At 40.8% G+C, this 14,359-nt stretch overlaps 1 protein-coding gene across 2 annotated transcripts; it reads left to right on the top strand.

Moving 5' to 3' along the window:
• The first annotated feature begins 6,295 nt into the window (after positions 1-6,295).
• Positions 6,296-12,631, top strand: CUNH1orf52 (chromosome unknown C1orf52 homolog). Of its 2 annotated transcripts, none has more exons than XM_004841352.4 (3): positions 6,296-6,618; positions 7,195-7,393; positions 9,248-9,621. In XM_004841352.4, exons 1-3 carry the CDS (start codon positions 6,343-6,345, stop codon positions 9,259-9,261), a joined length of 489 nt encoding a protein of 162 aa, XP_004841409.1. In that variant the 5' UTR covers positions 6,296-6,342; the 3' UTR covers positions 9,262-9,621. The 2 variants fall into 2 exon arrangements, with proteins under 2 accessions (XP_004841409.1, XP_004841408.1); XM_004841351.4 differs by lacking the exon at positions 9,248-9,621 and adding an exon at positions 12,106-12,631 and having other exon boundaries at positions 6,299-6,618.
• The last annotated feature ends 1,728 nt before the right edge of the window (positions 12,632-14,359 follow it).

Raw genomic sequence — 14,359 nt, 5'->3', positions numbered from 1 at the left:
TTGCTGCCCATTTTGTAATCAATAGGGAAGCTTTTAAAGATCTCGATCCCCAGCTGCATCCCGTAAATCAGAGTGGTCTGGTGCAGAATCAGCCTTGTTGCATGCCAAGTACTGTGTGTGGCATTTTCACATGTGTGATCTTGTCACCACAAGGTAGGTTTTATTGTCACTTTTTTAACAGATGAGAAACTCAAGATAAAGTAAATGGTTTAAAAACACACAGCTTTTTAGAATTAATATACAGGACTGTTTAGCTTTTAAGATCAATGTTCTTTTCACAACTTTACACTGCCTTGTTAGCATTTCTTAAAAGAAGAAAGGTAAAAGAATTATGTATTTTTTCACTCCTTGACTCCATAATTACTGAGTACTTATAATTCCAGATACTGCTGACACAGCGTAAACAAAACAAAGTCTGGTACAAAGCTCACATTTTGGAAGAAAAAAAAATAAGGAAAACTAAGAGATGTCTAGTTACCATGGAAGCAATAGGACATGAGCTAAAAAGTAACTTGGGAAGATAATGACCTTTGAGCTGAGACCTAAATTAGGAGGAGAGAGCCAGCCAAGTGAAGTTCTAGAGCGAAGTGTTTCAGGGTAAAGTAGCATTGAATACAGAGCCTGAGGCAGGGAGGACCCCAGGGCCCCATACCCAATGTGGCTACAATACAGAGGGGTGGGGAATGGTGACTACAGTGAGCTCAGAAGTCTGGACTGAGAGTGCGCAAATGAGAGGATGCCCAAGGGCAGCCCAGCATCGGATCCTAAGGAAGTGGGTAGGAACAGGGTGAAGAGGGAGTCCAGTGTGGAACATTAGATACTACGTGGGGTAAGCCAGACACCTACATGGGAAAAGGGTCAGCAGCCATGTTAGAAGATTGGCTGCATACTTGGGGATTGATCAAATAAGTAAACATACTGAGGATAACAGGATCCAGACTTCTCAACATTGGAAGATGGAGTTACAAATGAGGAAAGAGAAAACTAAAAATGACTGTGTAGTATTGGATAAAAATAAGCAATATGAGTATGAACTCAAGATTTCCAAAATTTATAGATAGATGCAGAAATAAATATATTCCTTAGCTTTATCCATTGAGAGAAACTGTAAATAGACATCTCATTAGCAATTAGCATAGTACCCCGATCTTAGCTTCCAAATATTATTCTCCATTAAAAGGATTTAGAGTTCCTTAGTGAAATCACTGATTCCAGGACAAAGTATAGAATAAGCTTGGAACCCAGGCATGGTGGCACACCCCTGTGATCCCAGCACTTGGGAGGCCGAGGCAGAACGATCACTGTGAGTTCAAGGCCAGCCTGGGCTACATAGTGAGTTCAAGGCCAGCCTGAATTACATAGTGAAACCCTTTTCAAACTACATACATAGGGCCCAGGATTTAGCTCAGTGGTCCTGGCACCTGCCTCCCAAGCACAAGGTTCCGAGTTCAATCCCCGGTACCAAAAAAAAAAAAACATAGATAGATAATAGATACATAGATAACAGATACATAAATTAGCTTGCAACATCTTGTTCCAGAAAGTAGGCAAGTGTTCAGAAAATGGTAAAAGCCACTTTGAAGTGGCTTCTGATGGCCAAATCTCAAGACAGTTTTAAAGCAAATAATAATGATAGATTGTAACTCGTTGAATCAAATGAGAAACCATGAGTCAATATTAATAAATGAGCAAATATCAATTTAATGGAGAATAGTTCATTGACATGCTCCCAGAGTACCTCCCTCTGCACCTCCCCCCAAAATTACCATATTAAAGCTGGCTGCAGTGCTACATGCCTGTAATCCCAGCTAGTCGGGGACTGAGGGAGGAGGATCACAAATTCAAGCCCAGCCTAAATAACTTAGGGAGATCCTGCTTCACAATAAAAAATAATAGAGGGTCGTGGGTTTAGCTCAGTGGTTTCACTGCCTACCTTGCAAGCTCAAGGTCCTGAGTTTGATCCCCAGTACCTCCCCCCAAAAAGTATCAATAATAAAAAATTATAGAGTGCTGGGGATGTAGCCAGTGTGAAGACTCAGGATTCAATTCCCACTTCCCAAAAGGAGAAAGAAGGAAAGAGAAAGAGAGAGAGAAGAAAGAAAGAAGAAATAACAAAAGAAAGAAAAATTAATTACACAGGTGAAAAGTGACTTTACAGTGGAGCAACCTGGCAGACTCTACTATAAACAACAACAACAAAAATCAAAGTTAAAATCTTCAGGGCCAGAACAGATATAAAATCATGTGCCTCCTGATAGAAGACCACAGCACTTCCATTATATTCCTACCAAAGATTCATTACCTGAATCCAGTCAATAAGAAACATCAAACGCAAATCCAAGTATTTCCTGTAAAATAATTCATCTATAATCTTTCAAATCTCAAGATCTTTGAAGATAAAGGAAACTAAGACAAGAATAATAAATTCAATGCATGAATCTGAGGCAATTTAGTGGTTGGATGCCTTGTTACAGAAAGTGCAAACAAGTAGAGCATTTTTGCTAAACTACAGTTTTTGGGGGGGTGATAAAGGATCATGTCAGCAACTTACTCTTAGGTGGTCAAGAAAAGAAAAGTTCTTTGTTCTTGCAATTTGTACCTGCAACTTTCACTAGTGTTTCAAGATGGTAAAATTGGAAGATTCCTAATTGTTAAAAAAATTTAATAATAAAGAGGGCCAAGCAAGGATTTAGTTCAGCGGTTCAGCCACCTGCCCCAAAACCGCAAGGACCTGGGTTCAATCCCCAGTACAAAAAAAAAATTAATAATAATAATAAAAAAGAAAGATTACCACAATTGTCCAAGCAAAAGATGATGGTAATGGAGGTAGACTTGGTTGAAGTGTTTGAATTTGGAATATATTTTAGACTTGGAATGACAAGATTTTCTGGCTTTTGTCCTGAGCACCCAGATTAACAGTGGTACAATTACAGGAGAAGACTCTGAAAGATGTGGATTACTGAGTTACAGGGAATGAAGAGTTCGGTTTGGGGTGTATTTTTTATTTATCTATTACTGCTTGACACCGAATTCAGAATTCAGCGGCTTAAAATTACAACCATTTGTTTATGATTCTCAGCTCGATCTGGGCTTGCCTTCATTGGTCTGATGGTCTAACCAGGGTCATTCCTGAGCTAAACTGGGGTTGGATGATTTCAGATGTCTTCAGGCACATGTCTGGTACCTCAGAGGGATGGCTGCAGAAGCTGGGAGTGGCTGGGGCTCTTCTCTTGGTAACGCTAGCTGGGTAACTGGACCTCTACCTGGTGGCTCAGGACTCCCAAGAGAGCAAAAGTGAAAGCACTCTTCATCAAATCAGTCACAAGGCCCAGATTTAAACAGGCCCTACCCTCAGCAGAAAGAGTGACAACATACACCAGGATGAGGATTCCTGGTGACTGCTTTTGAAGACAGTGTAACACACATGTGTTAAGTTTGGGGGCCTTGTAAGACATTGAAGTAGGAAATTGGTTACAGGAGTTTGGCATTCAGGAGAAACATCTGGACTGATTTTATAAACATGAGAGCTGTTAACATAAAATGATATTTAAAACCATGGCACTTGGGAAGCTCACTCTGAAATGGAGGGGAGACAAAAAAGAGAGGTAGGGCCAGACCTGAGCCTGAGGTGCTCCGATATCTAGAGGTGGGACAAAGAAGAAGGCAACAGAGAAAACTGAAAAAGGATCTGTGAAAATAGGAAGAGAACTAATGTGTAGAAGAGAAGAAGTTCCAAGGAGGCCTATCTTGTTGGACTGTCAAGTTAGAAGTGGTCTTTGGACCCGGTCACATCTGGGCCATTGGTTGCTTTGATAAGGAGGACTCCTGTTGCTCACACTAGGGGGCCCAGTCCCAGTGAGGTTGTACAATGGTCAAGTCTTAAAAGCCACAGGATAAATGTGGTTATCTTCTTGGAGTATCAATTTTACTCCGTAATAAATAATTTTAAATATTTTGTCCATTGAAATAAAAGGGCCATATTAGGGACAATTATGCAAGATTTGAGTACATTTTCAATATATTATGTTGTGTTTCCACCCAAAATTGTATGCCCATGGGGTTTGGACCACATTGTCTCAATTCAGCTCCTGGGGGCTAGAAACTGAGCCATATGGGTCCTCACCAAGTCTATCTGAGCCAGCCCTGGTAAAAACTCTGGATATGTAGGTGAGCCTTTCTCAATGAGAATTACCCACATGCACTGTCACACATCTTGGCTGGAAGAAGCGAGTACTGTGCATGACTGCACAGGCAGAAAACTGGGAGATCTGAGCATGCAACACTCCCAGACTGCACCGTGCGCCTCTTTCCTTGGCTGATTTTTTTTGGCTCTTTTGCTGTAATAAGCCATAACCATGAGTATAACAGCTTCCAGTGACTTCTGTGAGGTCTTGTCACAAATTGTCAAGCCTCAAGAAACCCCTTACTTGTCACTGGTGTCAGAGGTGAGGATAGTGTGGGGACTCTCAAAGTTTCTGCTTTGATACAGATTCTTGGATGGACAAATTTGAGAAACACTTATTTAGACACTTTCCCCTGAACTATTATAATCCAGCAACATTTATTGATCATATAAGCTGTGGACAGGCACTGAAATAGGTAGTAGGAATATAAACAAACCACAGTCCAACTTCCCCCATCAAGAAGCTCATAGACATTGCCCTACAGGAATTAGGAAAGAGGAGTGAACAAGATAGACATATGCGCTGTGATCAAAATATATGGTGAATATTTAAATAAATGTTTTACAGTAAAAGCATTGCATTAATCCCCCTCAACATACTCCCCCTCACTTCAAATATTCTTATCCCATTGTTCCTGTCACTTTCTGAAGTAGTTCTGGAAGTCCTCTTTCGTGTCTTTGCGATATGTGATCCAAAATCTAGCTAATGCTGCTGCCCAGTGCCATCCAACAAAAGTAGGCTCATAAAAACATTACAAAGTGTCCTCACCACCTTATTCACTGGATCTAGTACCATGAAACTTCTTGCTCTTCCCCAAGGTGAAAATGACTATGAAAGATAAATATTTTGAATGGATTCAGGACATCAAGGCAGCCATGACAGCGCAACTAAAGACACAAAACTTCCAGAACTATTTCAGAAAGTACCAAGAACCATGGAATAAGTGTGTTTGAACTGGGGGTGGGGGTGGGGGGACCAATGCAGACTGTGAGGGAGATTATTGACAATGTGTCTTTTACTGTAAAAAAAACCTAACCATTGTATTTTCCCATCATACCCAGTAACCTTTGAAGCCTACCTCAAGTTATAAATGAGTAGGCAAGCATCCTTAAGTGGGGTCTACCCATTTACACTGACACCAACTTCATTTAGGTATCATTCCCTTTTAGTCAAAGATAGAGTCAACGATTTCTGGTTTCCCTGATGACTAGGCATGACTGGGTCATTCACTGGACATGAGAAGGAACACAAATGCAGAGACAAGCTGTCTGGAAAGACAAGGTTTGGTTCCATTCAGCGGAACACTAAAGTCCCAGAAAGATGTCCATGTGGAAAGTTTAGGAACCAGTGGGCGCTGAGTCTAGAATTTGGGGGGAACGTTTCGACTAGATTTGGGAGGCACAACACAAGAACGAAAGGAATGGACTGACCTGCGACTCTGTAACATCCTCTGCAAAATGTGTTGCTGAAAGACAGTATCATCTGTGTGGAAACACCAACCTGGAAGGTCAAATAAAGAGCAAAGAAGGCTCGAAAGAGCCCGACAGTGAGAAGCCAGAGAGTTTGGAGAATCCCTGAGAGGCAGGGTGGCATCCTGAGGAGTTCCATCAGCAAGGCTGTTCAGAGTGCGCTTGGATGAGGCCAAGCAGGAAAGGCTTCCGCTTCTGACTCAGGGGGTCCACTACACCCAGAGGTCTGGCATGACAGCAGAGGAAGCCACCCCGAGACTATGTGGAAGAAGAGCCACAATGGAACCAGGAAGAAATCTAGTTCCTCTGGGTACGGGCTGAAGTGAAATGACGGTGAAAAGACAACATTCCGGGCTGGGGATTTAGCTCAGTGGTTCTGCCGCCTGCCTCACAAGCGCAAGGACCCCCTTAATAAATGCTTATTGAGTACTGAAAGTTTGGCTTGTACCGCGGGCTCAGGGCCTCCTCTCTCTTCAGGGCTTTTCAGGAAAGAGCTAAAGAACCTCCTGGTTGGGAATTTTCAGACCCCAGAAGACTCTACTCCCTCAGCCGGGGAGTAGGAGCTCAACGCCGCCATCAGGGGGCGCAAGATGCGAGCCGTTTGAAGAGCTTGGGGCGGGGCCAACAGCGGGGCGGCTCCTGCGACTTCCGACTTCCGGTAAAGCCCCGAGTCGTCGCGCGTCGCCGTCATGGCAGCTGAGGAGAAGGATCCGCTGAGTTATTTCGCGGCTTACGGGAGCAGCAGCTCAGATTCTTCGGGCGAGGAGGATAACAGCGAGCAGGAAGAGACGAACCGCAAGACCCCAGATCCGGCAAAGTCGTCGGGCGGCTGCGAGAACAAGGCGGAGAAGCGGCTGCCGGGACCAGACGAGCTGTTCCGGAGCGTGACTCGCCCAGCCTTTCTCTACAACCCGCTCAACAAGCAGATAGACTGGGAGAGGCACGTCGTCAAGGCCCCCGAAGAGGTGAGGTCCCCGCCCCTGTGTCCCGGTCTCGGCCCCGGCCTCCGCCCCTCCCTGCTGAGCCCCGTCCCCCCACACGCAGTCACCCCCGCGGATGCCGCGCCAGCCCTGCCACCTCCTGCCCTGGGAAGCCCGGGCCCCCTCCCAGCCTGGTGGGTGTCACGCCCGACCCAAACCTCCGCGCTCGGTGCCCCCACCCCCGGGCGAGGACTAACGGTGGTGACTCCCCCGCCCCCCGCTGCAGCTTCTCCCCGAGACCCCTTCCCTTTGACGCCGAAGTACCTGCGGTGCTGCCTCCAAGACAGTGTGTGCTGCAGCCTCCGAAGGGGTCAGCCTTGGCGTAGTGTCTGAGACTGGATTCTTCTTTGGTAACTAAATGCTATTAGCTTTATTCATACAGGGAACCCTTTAACTTTTCACTTACCAGTATTGTGATTTTGGTGGAAAACAATGTATCGTTAAACCGTAAGAAAAAAAAAAAGCGAGAACGTTAAGCTAAGATCAGGGAGGTGCATGAGCTCCTGTCGCTCTTGGGAACCTCGGTTTGTCACAGAGCTTCTTGATGTGCTTACTTAACAGCCTCCAAAGGAATTCAAAATATGGAAGTCAAACTACGTACCACCTCCCGAGACCTACACTACTGAGAAGAAACCTCCGCCTCCAGAGCTGGATATGGCAATAAAATGGTCGAACATATATGAGGACAATGGAGATGATGCCCCACAGAATGCTAAGAAAGCCAGGCTTTTACCCGAAGGGGAAGAGACACTGGAATCAGGTAAGGAGGTCAGGCTCTGTGGCACTGTCTTTTGGTTCTTGTGATGAGTTTAAAAGAATGAAATATTTAGCTGGGCGTGGTGGCCATGCCTGTAATCCCAGCACTCTGGAGGCTGAGGCACGGACCACTGTGTCTAAGCCAGTCTGGACTCCATAGTGAGTTGAAGGCCAACCTGAACTACACGAGAAGACGGAAAAAAAAACCCAAGAATGAAATATTTAAATGAATGAGATATAAATCTAGCAAATTGGTAAAATGACTATTGGTCTTTGGGTACATTCTGCTGTGTTTTTGAAAAAGATATTTATTCTGTTTGAAATGAAGCCTCTGATATTTCAAGCAGTAGTATTTGCTGTATTTTAGTGAAAGATCAGGCTTTAAAGTGAAATCTCTGATAGCTCAACCATTAGTTTATGTAATTTGTAGTGCATTAGTATTAGAACCGGGATTTAATTCATGGATTCTTGTGACTGCAGCTGGCAAGTGCTGAGGGCTTTGTTATATGTTAAAGCAGTTAAAATAGCTGCTACATTAGTATGACAGAATGAATTTAACTCAACATTACTCATAGTAACAGGAAGGATAATAGTTTAGTTTCCTTGCCTTTGTTCATAATACCATAATTTCTTCTCTTACTTGATTATCCCCAGTATCAGACTCTTACACTCTCAGTTTTACCTTTCACACTAGCTTGTGTTGTTGCTAAAGGTCATACCTGATAACTTGCCTGCTTAAAACCCTTCACCAACAGGACAGAATGAGCTGAGGCCTTGCTTCATCCTCCACTATCATTTCAAAGAGCCGCCTTCCTAGCATTTTAAGATTTTAAAATTCAAAACTGAATAGAACAGACCTTTCAATTTTATGGTTTCCTGCCCTTTGATACACGTACCTTAGCCTGGAATGCACTTTCCTCCTTCTTTGGCTGGTAAATTCATCTTTCAGAATCTTAGCTCAGACCAAGAGGAGAGAAAAATGTTAAGTCTAATCTTTAATTATTGATTTGCTCCTATCTTGCATGTGCTAATGCTTCTAACTGCTAACTTGTCACCTGCATATGATTATTTTTTCCTAAGTCTGTGTGTTTATGAAAATGAGCTCATCAAGCAACAGGATCCTGGTGTTCTGTATATTGTATCACAGTTACTAGTACATTGTAAGTGTTCAGTGGGTTATTGTTGGATTGAATTCAATGTTTTGGACTTCAGAAAGGGTGTACTTTTTAAATAGATCTCTAATCTTCCCCCAGTATAAGAGTCACTCACTTAGCTCCTTTCACAGCCATGCAGTTTTTAAGAAGAGTAACTAACTTTATTTTCCTCTTCCCTACTGATGATTGAACCCAGCGCTTTTGCACTAAGAATATTCCCAGCATTTTAAAAAAATTTTGAAACAGAATCTTGCCAAATTGCTAGGTTGCCCAGACTAAGCTCGAAATTGGAGTCCTCCTGCCTCAGCCTCCCAGAGTGCTGGGATCACAGGCATGTGCTACCACACTCAACTTTCCCTAATATTTTTTAAACCTGTTTCATAAATTCATGAAGTATCATGTATCAGAAACTCTACACTCCTAAATAACATTTCAGATTACCAAGTTCACCTTTTTATTTTGTCTTCCCATTTTCTGCCCTCTGGCCCCTCTTGCCAATTTCTTGTTTCAGAGACTTCAAAAGAGGAGCCAGGGAAAGGTTAACCTCATTAACAGGTCATACCACTTAGTACTTGTTTAGTGGTTGTGAAATGTAGATAAGTAAAGGCTTAGCTCTGCGTTGTACTTCATTAACATGTAATTAATTGTAAAAGCATAGCTAGTGAAGCTAATGGTTTTTATTTTATTTTACTTTTTTTATTTAGGAAGTTTATGTTGATAATTGATTGAAGGACCCTTGTTAACAAGACAGACTCCATATTGCTGCTTGACCCACCTGCCTGCCCTTTAGATGAACTCAGAAGGAGGAAGCTTAGAAACCTCCTCCCCTTAGAGAGTCTCTTAGAAACAACAATTAATCAACTATTGTTTTACAAATGTTCTAACAGCAGAACATCTCGCTTCTGTACCGGTTGCTATACTCCCCTAACCGCCAGCGTCTCGCTTCTGTACAGCTGCTTGCCAAGTTCCCTCTTGTGACCCCTATAAAAGGACCTCAGACTCTGAGCCTGGAGCCTCTCTAAGCTTGGTGCTTGGAGGGTCCCGTCTGGCCAGACTAATAAAGGTCTGTTTTACTTTCTCAGTTTGTCCGGTGTGTTCCCTCCTGGGTGATCCTCACTGTAGTCAGCTCTTCGGAGCGGTTGGTAGGGCCCACGGTCTTACATTGACAAGTTAAACTTATTTACCTCTGGTGACTTGAGTTCCATAATAGAAGAATTGTATTCATACCAGTGCATCTGTACTATAATGCACAAAGTAAAAGAGCTCAGGAAAGCTGATGAACATTTTCAGAACTGTTTTTCCTGTGCTGGTTTTTACCGCGATGCCTTGTCATGACACTAGATGGCATTAACTCTTCTGCTCAAATCACTGACAGGAAGTTATTTTTTCAGCCTCAATAATTCCTAATTTTGTTGTTAGCAGTAGATTTACTTGTAACAAAGGGAAAAATAAAAGCAGAAGTGTTGCAAGATCGATCAGCTTTTTAATGTATGTTGTGAGTTTTATAGGAGACTTAGAAGGTGCTTTCAAGTTATATTGCAATTCTGAAAATAATCTCAAGATAAAGAGATAACTCCAACTAAAAAAGACTGTGGCTTGTTTTGTTTTGTTACCATACCAGTTAGCTAAAGGAGCCAGTATTTTTGTGTGTACTGATGAACTACTGATTAAAACATTGATGTGTAAATTCTAGGGATGAGTGATTGATTTGCATTGCATTTCATTGTACTACCTGCATAAATCCATAGTACTCTATGAAACATATAAATAGCATCACTGTCTTGTATTTGAAAATGATTGAAGATGAATCACTTGCTGTTGATACTAATTAGTGTTCACATTAACAAATGAGATATTTTGAATATGGTCAGCAGAAGAGAATTGAAGGCTTAAGATTTTAAGATACTTCCAGTCATTTGTAATTTGATATTAGCTGTTCTCTTGATTTTTTTAATGTGAATGCACTGTTCCGTATGAAAATATTATCTATATGACCACAATACCTGTTGGACTTTGAGAAGAGAAAGAGATCAAATAACATGTTCAAGATAAATTGGGGGGGGGGTACCAGGGATCGAACTCGACCTTGTGCTTCCGAGGCAGGTGGTGGAACCACTGAGCTAAATCCCCGGCCCCATATGTGGAATTCTTTGTTTTGTTTTGTTTTGTTTTTTGGTACTGGGGATCAAACTCAGGTCCTTCCACTTGCAAGGAAGGTGATTGAACCACTGAGGTAAATCCCCAGCCCATATGTGGAATTCTTAATACCACATATTTACTTAAAGAGATGGAAAATAAAAACTGGTCTGTTACTCTGTTCTTTATTGAACCATGTAGTTGGAATTTTTAAATAGAATTAAAAGGTCCACTTTTTCAGGTTTGACAACATTTATACTAATTAGATTTTATGTGGCTGTGGGCACTAAGCATTTTGGAAAGGCATAGGGGACAGTTTTAATGTATGGTTCTTCTCTAATCTTTCTCTCAAATTTTCCATAGTATGAAGGTAAGAAAAGTATTTTTCTGTTGGTGTTAAAATATTTTGACAACTAGGAGGGAAGTAGGGGATAGAACTAACTGCACAACAGGAGTGCTTTCTAACCCTATGACATAAGGATTTGGGGAATTGAGAATAAGATTGGAAGACAGCAGTGATTTTTGGAGGAGAGAAAGCTTGAAAAGAACAGCTGATAGTTGCTTAAATAATGTCATGATTAGATTGGTATCTGTTTTTGTAAAAGGGAAAACTCCATTTTTACAAAGTATAGGTTATCTTTAAATATAATGCATTGTGTATACTGTTGAATTTGGGGGAGGAGCTTTTTCAGAATAGATCTGATTTTCATAGAAATAAAACCACTTGTTGTAAGCTATCTTAATGTAGCCCTAAAGATCAATGTGTGAATTTTGTATTGCTGCCTTTTTTTTTTTAAGTGCTTATTTTCATATACAGTTTATTGTTGTTTCTTTGTTTTTGAGACAGAGTTTTGCTGTGTAGTTCAGGCTGGCCTTGCACTCACTATGTAGCTGAAGCTGGCCTCTAACTCAGATCTATCCTGCCTCAGCCTCCCAAGTGTTAGGATTACAAACCTGTGCTACCACACCCAGCTGTTTTTCATTGTGGTTGGTTTTTGGATTTTGGTTTTTGGTTTTTTGGTGTTTTTTTGGTACGGGGGATCAAAACTGTGGACCTTGCCCTTGCAAGACAAGCGGCAGAACCACTGAGCTAAATTCCTGGCCTTGTTTTTTTGTTTTTGAGTCAGAGTCTCGCTATGTAATTCAGGCTGGCCTTGAACTCACTTTGTAGCCTAGGCTGGCCTTGAATTTCTGGTGATCCTGCTGTCTCAGTCTCCAGAGTGCTGGGATTACAGGTGTGCACCACTGTACCCAGCTCACATACAGATTAATATCAGAGTTCTAAAAATTATTTCTTTGGTTTTTATTGGGAAACTTTGAAAGAAACAGTTGATGAGGGTGATTGTTTTGGAATAAAGCCAATGAAATTTTAATGTTTTCCTTTTTTAAAAAAATTACTGATTGAAACTTTCTCTCCTATTTAAAGATGATGAGAAAGAAGAGCATACTTCCAAAAAGCGCAAAGTAGAACCAGGAGAATCAGCAAAAAAGAAAAAGTAGAAAACAACAAAGGAAGCGACCTCTGGACTACTAAACCTGTTGAAATGTGTCTTTGGTCAGATTAGTTTGATATTGTGGATTATTATGACAAAACATCTCCATGGAAGTGTGTATATTAATGAACTAATAAGTATTGCTTCAAGAACTTTCCACTGCAGAATTCATTTTTTTATTTAAAACTTGTGTGTATTTAAAACACAAATAACGACCTGTGATTGTGAAATTGACAACACTGGGAAGCATTCTTGCCCTCTATCACAGAGTTGGTGGTGTGCTTGAGAGTTGTCACATATTGACATGCCAATGTTCTATGAACCTTTTATAAAGGAATATATTTTTAAAGTAAATATATTATAATGTACTGTGAACTTGTGGGGTGCTTTTCATCAGTGTTTGTACAGTGTAAATAAATCATGGAAATAAAATTACTTAATATTGCTATTACTCCATAACGTTGACATTTAAATATGTGTCAAAAGTCCCCTCCTTCCCATGTGACATTTTAGATAGTAGTAGGTATTACCATCTAGGGGGTATCTCCTGTGTTGCAGGTGCTTTGTGCATATATTGTCTCTGATCCTTTGTAAGTAGGTGTTAGTGTCCTCATTTTATAATGAGGACAACAAGAGTAACTTGTCAAAGGTAATACAGTTCATCAGTGATGAATATGGAATTTCACTCAGGATACTGGAACTCCAAAATGAGTAAACCACCAGTCTGCCAATCAAAATTTAGTCATTTTTCAAGAACTACACTAAGTGCCATTTTTCCCATGTACTCTTCTGTTGTAGTTGAAATTTTTTTTACCACTGATTATGTGACTATTTACTATATATGCCTTATTCTTCATTAGTTTTTCTATTAAATAATCTACTAAAGATAAGGATCTTCTACAAAAGTTTACCAGATTTAGCGAAGAAAAACAGAGGGCACCAGTGAAATTTGAATTTCAAACAGTGTTTTAGTATATGTGATATTTGGGACACAGCTTACATTAAGAATTTGTTTATCTGAAATTCACATTTAACTGGGCATCTTTTTTTTTTCTTCTTCTTCTTCTTCTTGTTGGGGACCAAACCTAGGACTTCCATCATGCTAGGCAAACCATCTAACACCAAGCTAGATCTTTAGCCCCAAACATATTTTATCTAGCAACCTTATTTCTACATACCATGTTTTCTTCCTCCAACTCCTATTTTAATGCTTTGCATATGATAATACTCAACAAAATGAGTTAGGAAGATGTAATCTTTCAGTTCTGCAATCTAAAATGGAGTACAGTTATAGCATTTTGAATGATAAGTTATTGCTACATCAGTTTTTCCATGAGCCCTATGCATTTAGGAGACGAGTTAATTATAAGACCTTTGCACATTCAGTGTGGAAGAAAACTTAAATACCTTTTTAGTTAAAAATAATCTTTGGGCTATTTTTCCCCCATACCAGAAGCCAAAATTTGAGAAGTTATATAAAATTTGTTTAGGAAAATGAATGAAGTATATTAAAATTTATAAAAGTCATTAAAAAGTAGTTGTGCCAGCATCAGTGTTTTGTGGGTAGAGGGAAGAACATAATAGTGTGATGGCTTCCTGTATATATCGAGCTTAGAAAAAAACTATAGTGCTCACCTTCTAGGCCAGCAAATGAGTCCTGAAGTTGAAGTAATTGCTACGTCAGGAGTTTTCTTTTAAGATAGAAGTTTTTGCATGTGAAGAATTGGGAAGTTTATGCTACATTCTAGGCAGTGGCGCCAACTGGAAGGCATGACCCCAGTGTGACACCAAATGAATCCAGTTATAAGATTATTCGCAAGCTCTGGAGAAATCTATAGTCCAGATGCATAGATTGGCGAAGCAGATCACAGAAGTTACCTGAAATATTGCAAGGTTTTAAAAGTTGCATAAAAGCAATTTCATACCAAAAAAAGAAGCTGAAAATCTTACTAATCTCTACTACCCAATTGCTTAACTTTTCCGCTCCTTAGATCAGTTGGTTGATGACAGAACAAGAGCTCACTAGTTTATTCCTGGAAACACTTGAAGTTCCTTTTCTAGAAAGAGAAAAAGGAAAGCAGAAGCCTTCCACATTTCTTCATAGCAGGGGTGCATGTTTGTTTTGTTTTGTTTTTGGTGGGGTGTGTGCATGTTCTAACTTTCAGACAGTGGCTAAACCTGTGGGAC

Source organism: Heterocephalus glaber, unplaced genomic scaffold (assembly GCF_053883595.1).
Source record: "Heterocephalus glaber isolate CG9 unplaced genomic scaffold, H.glaber_assembly_v1.0 deba00001442, whole genome shotgun sequence".
NCBI classification, from domain to species: Eukaryota; Metazoa; Chordata; class Mammalia; order Rodentia; family Bathyergidae; genus Heterocephalus; species Heterocephalus glaber.
The sequence above is the reverse complement of the archived record's forward strand: the minus strand, read 5'-3'. Positions and strand labels throughout refer to the sequence as shown.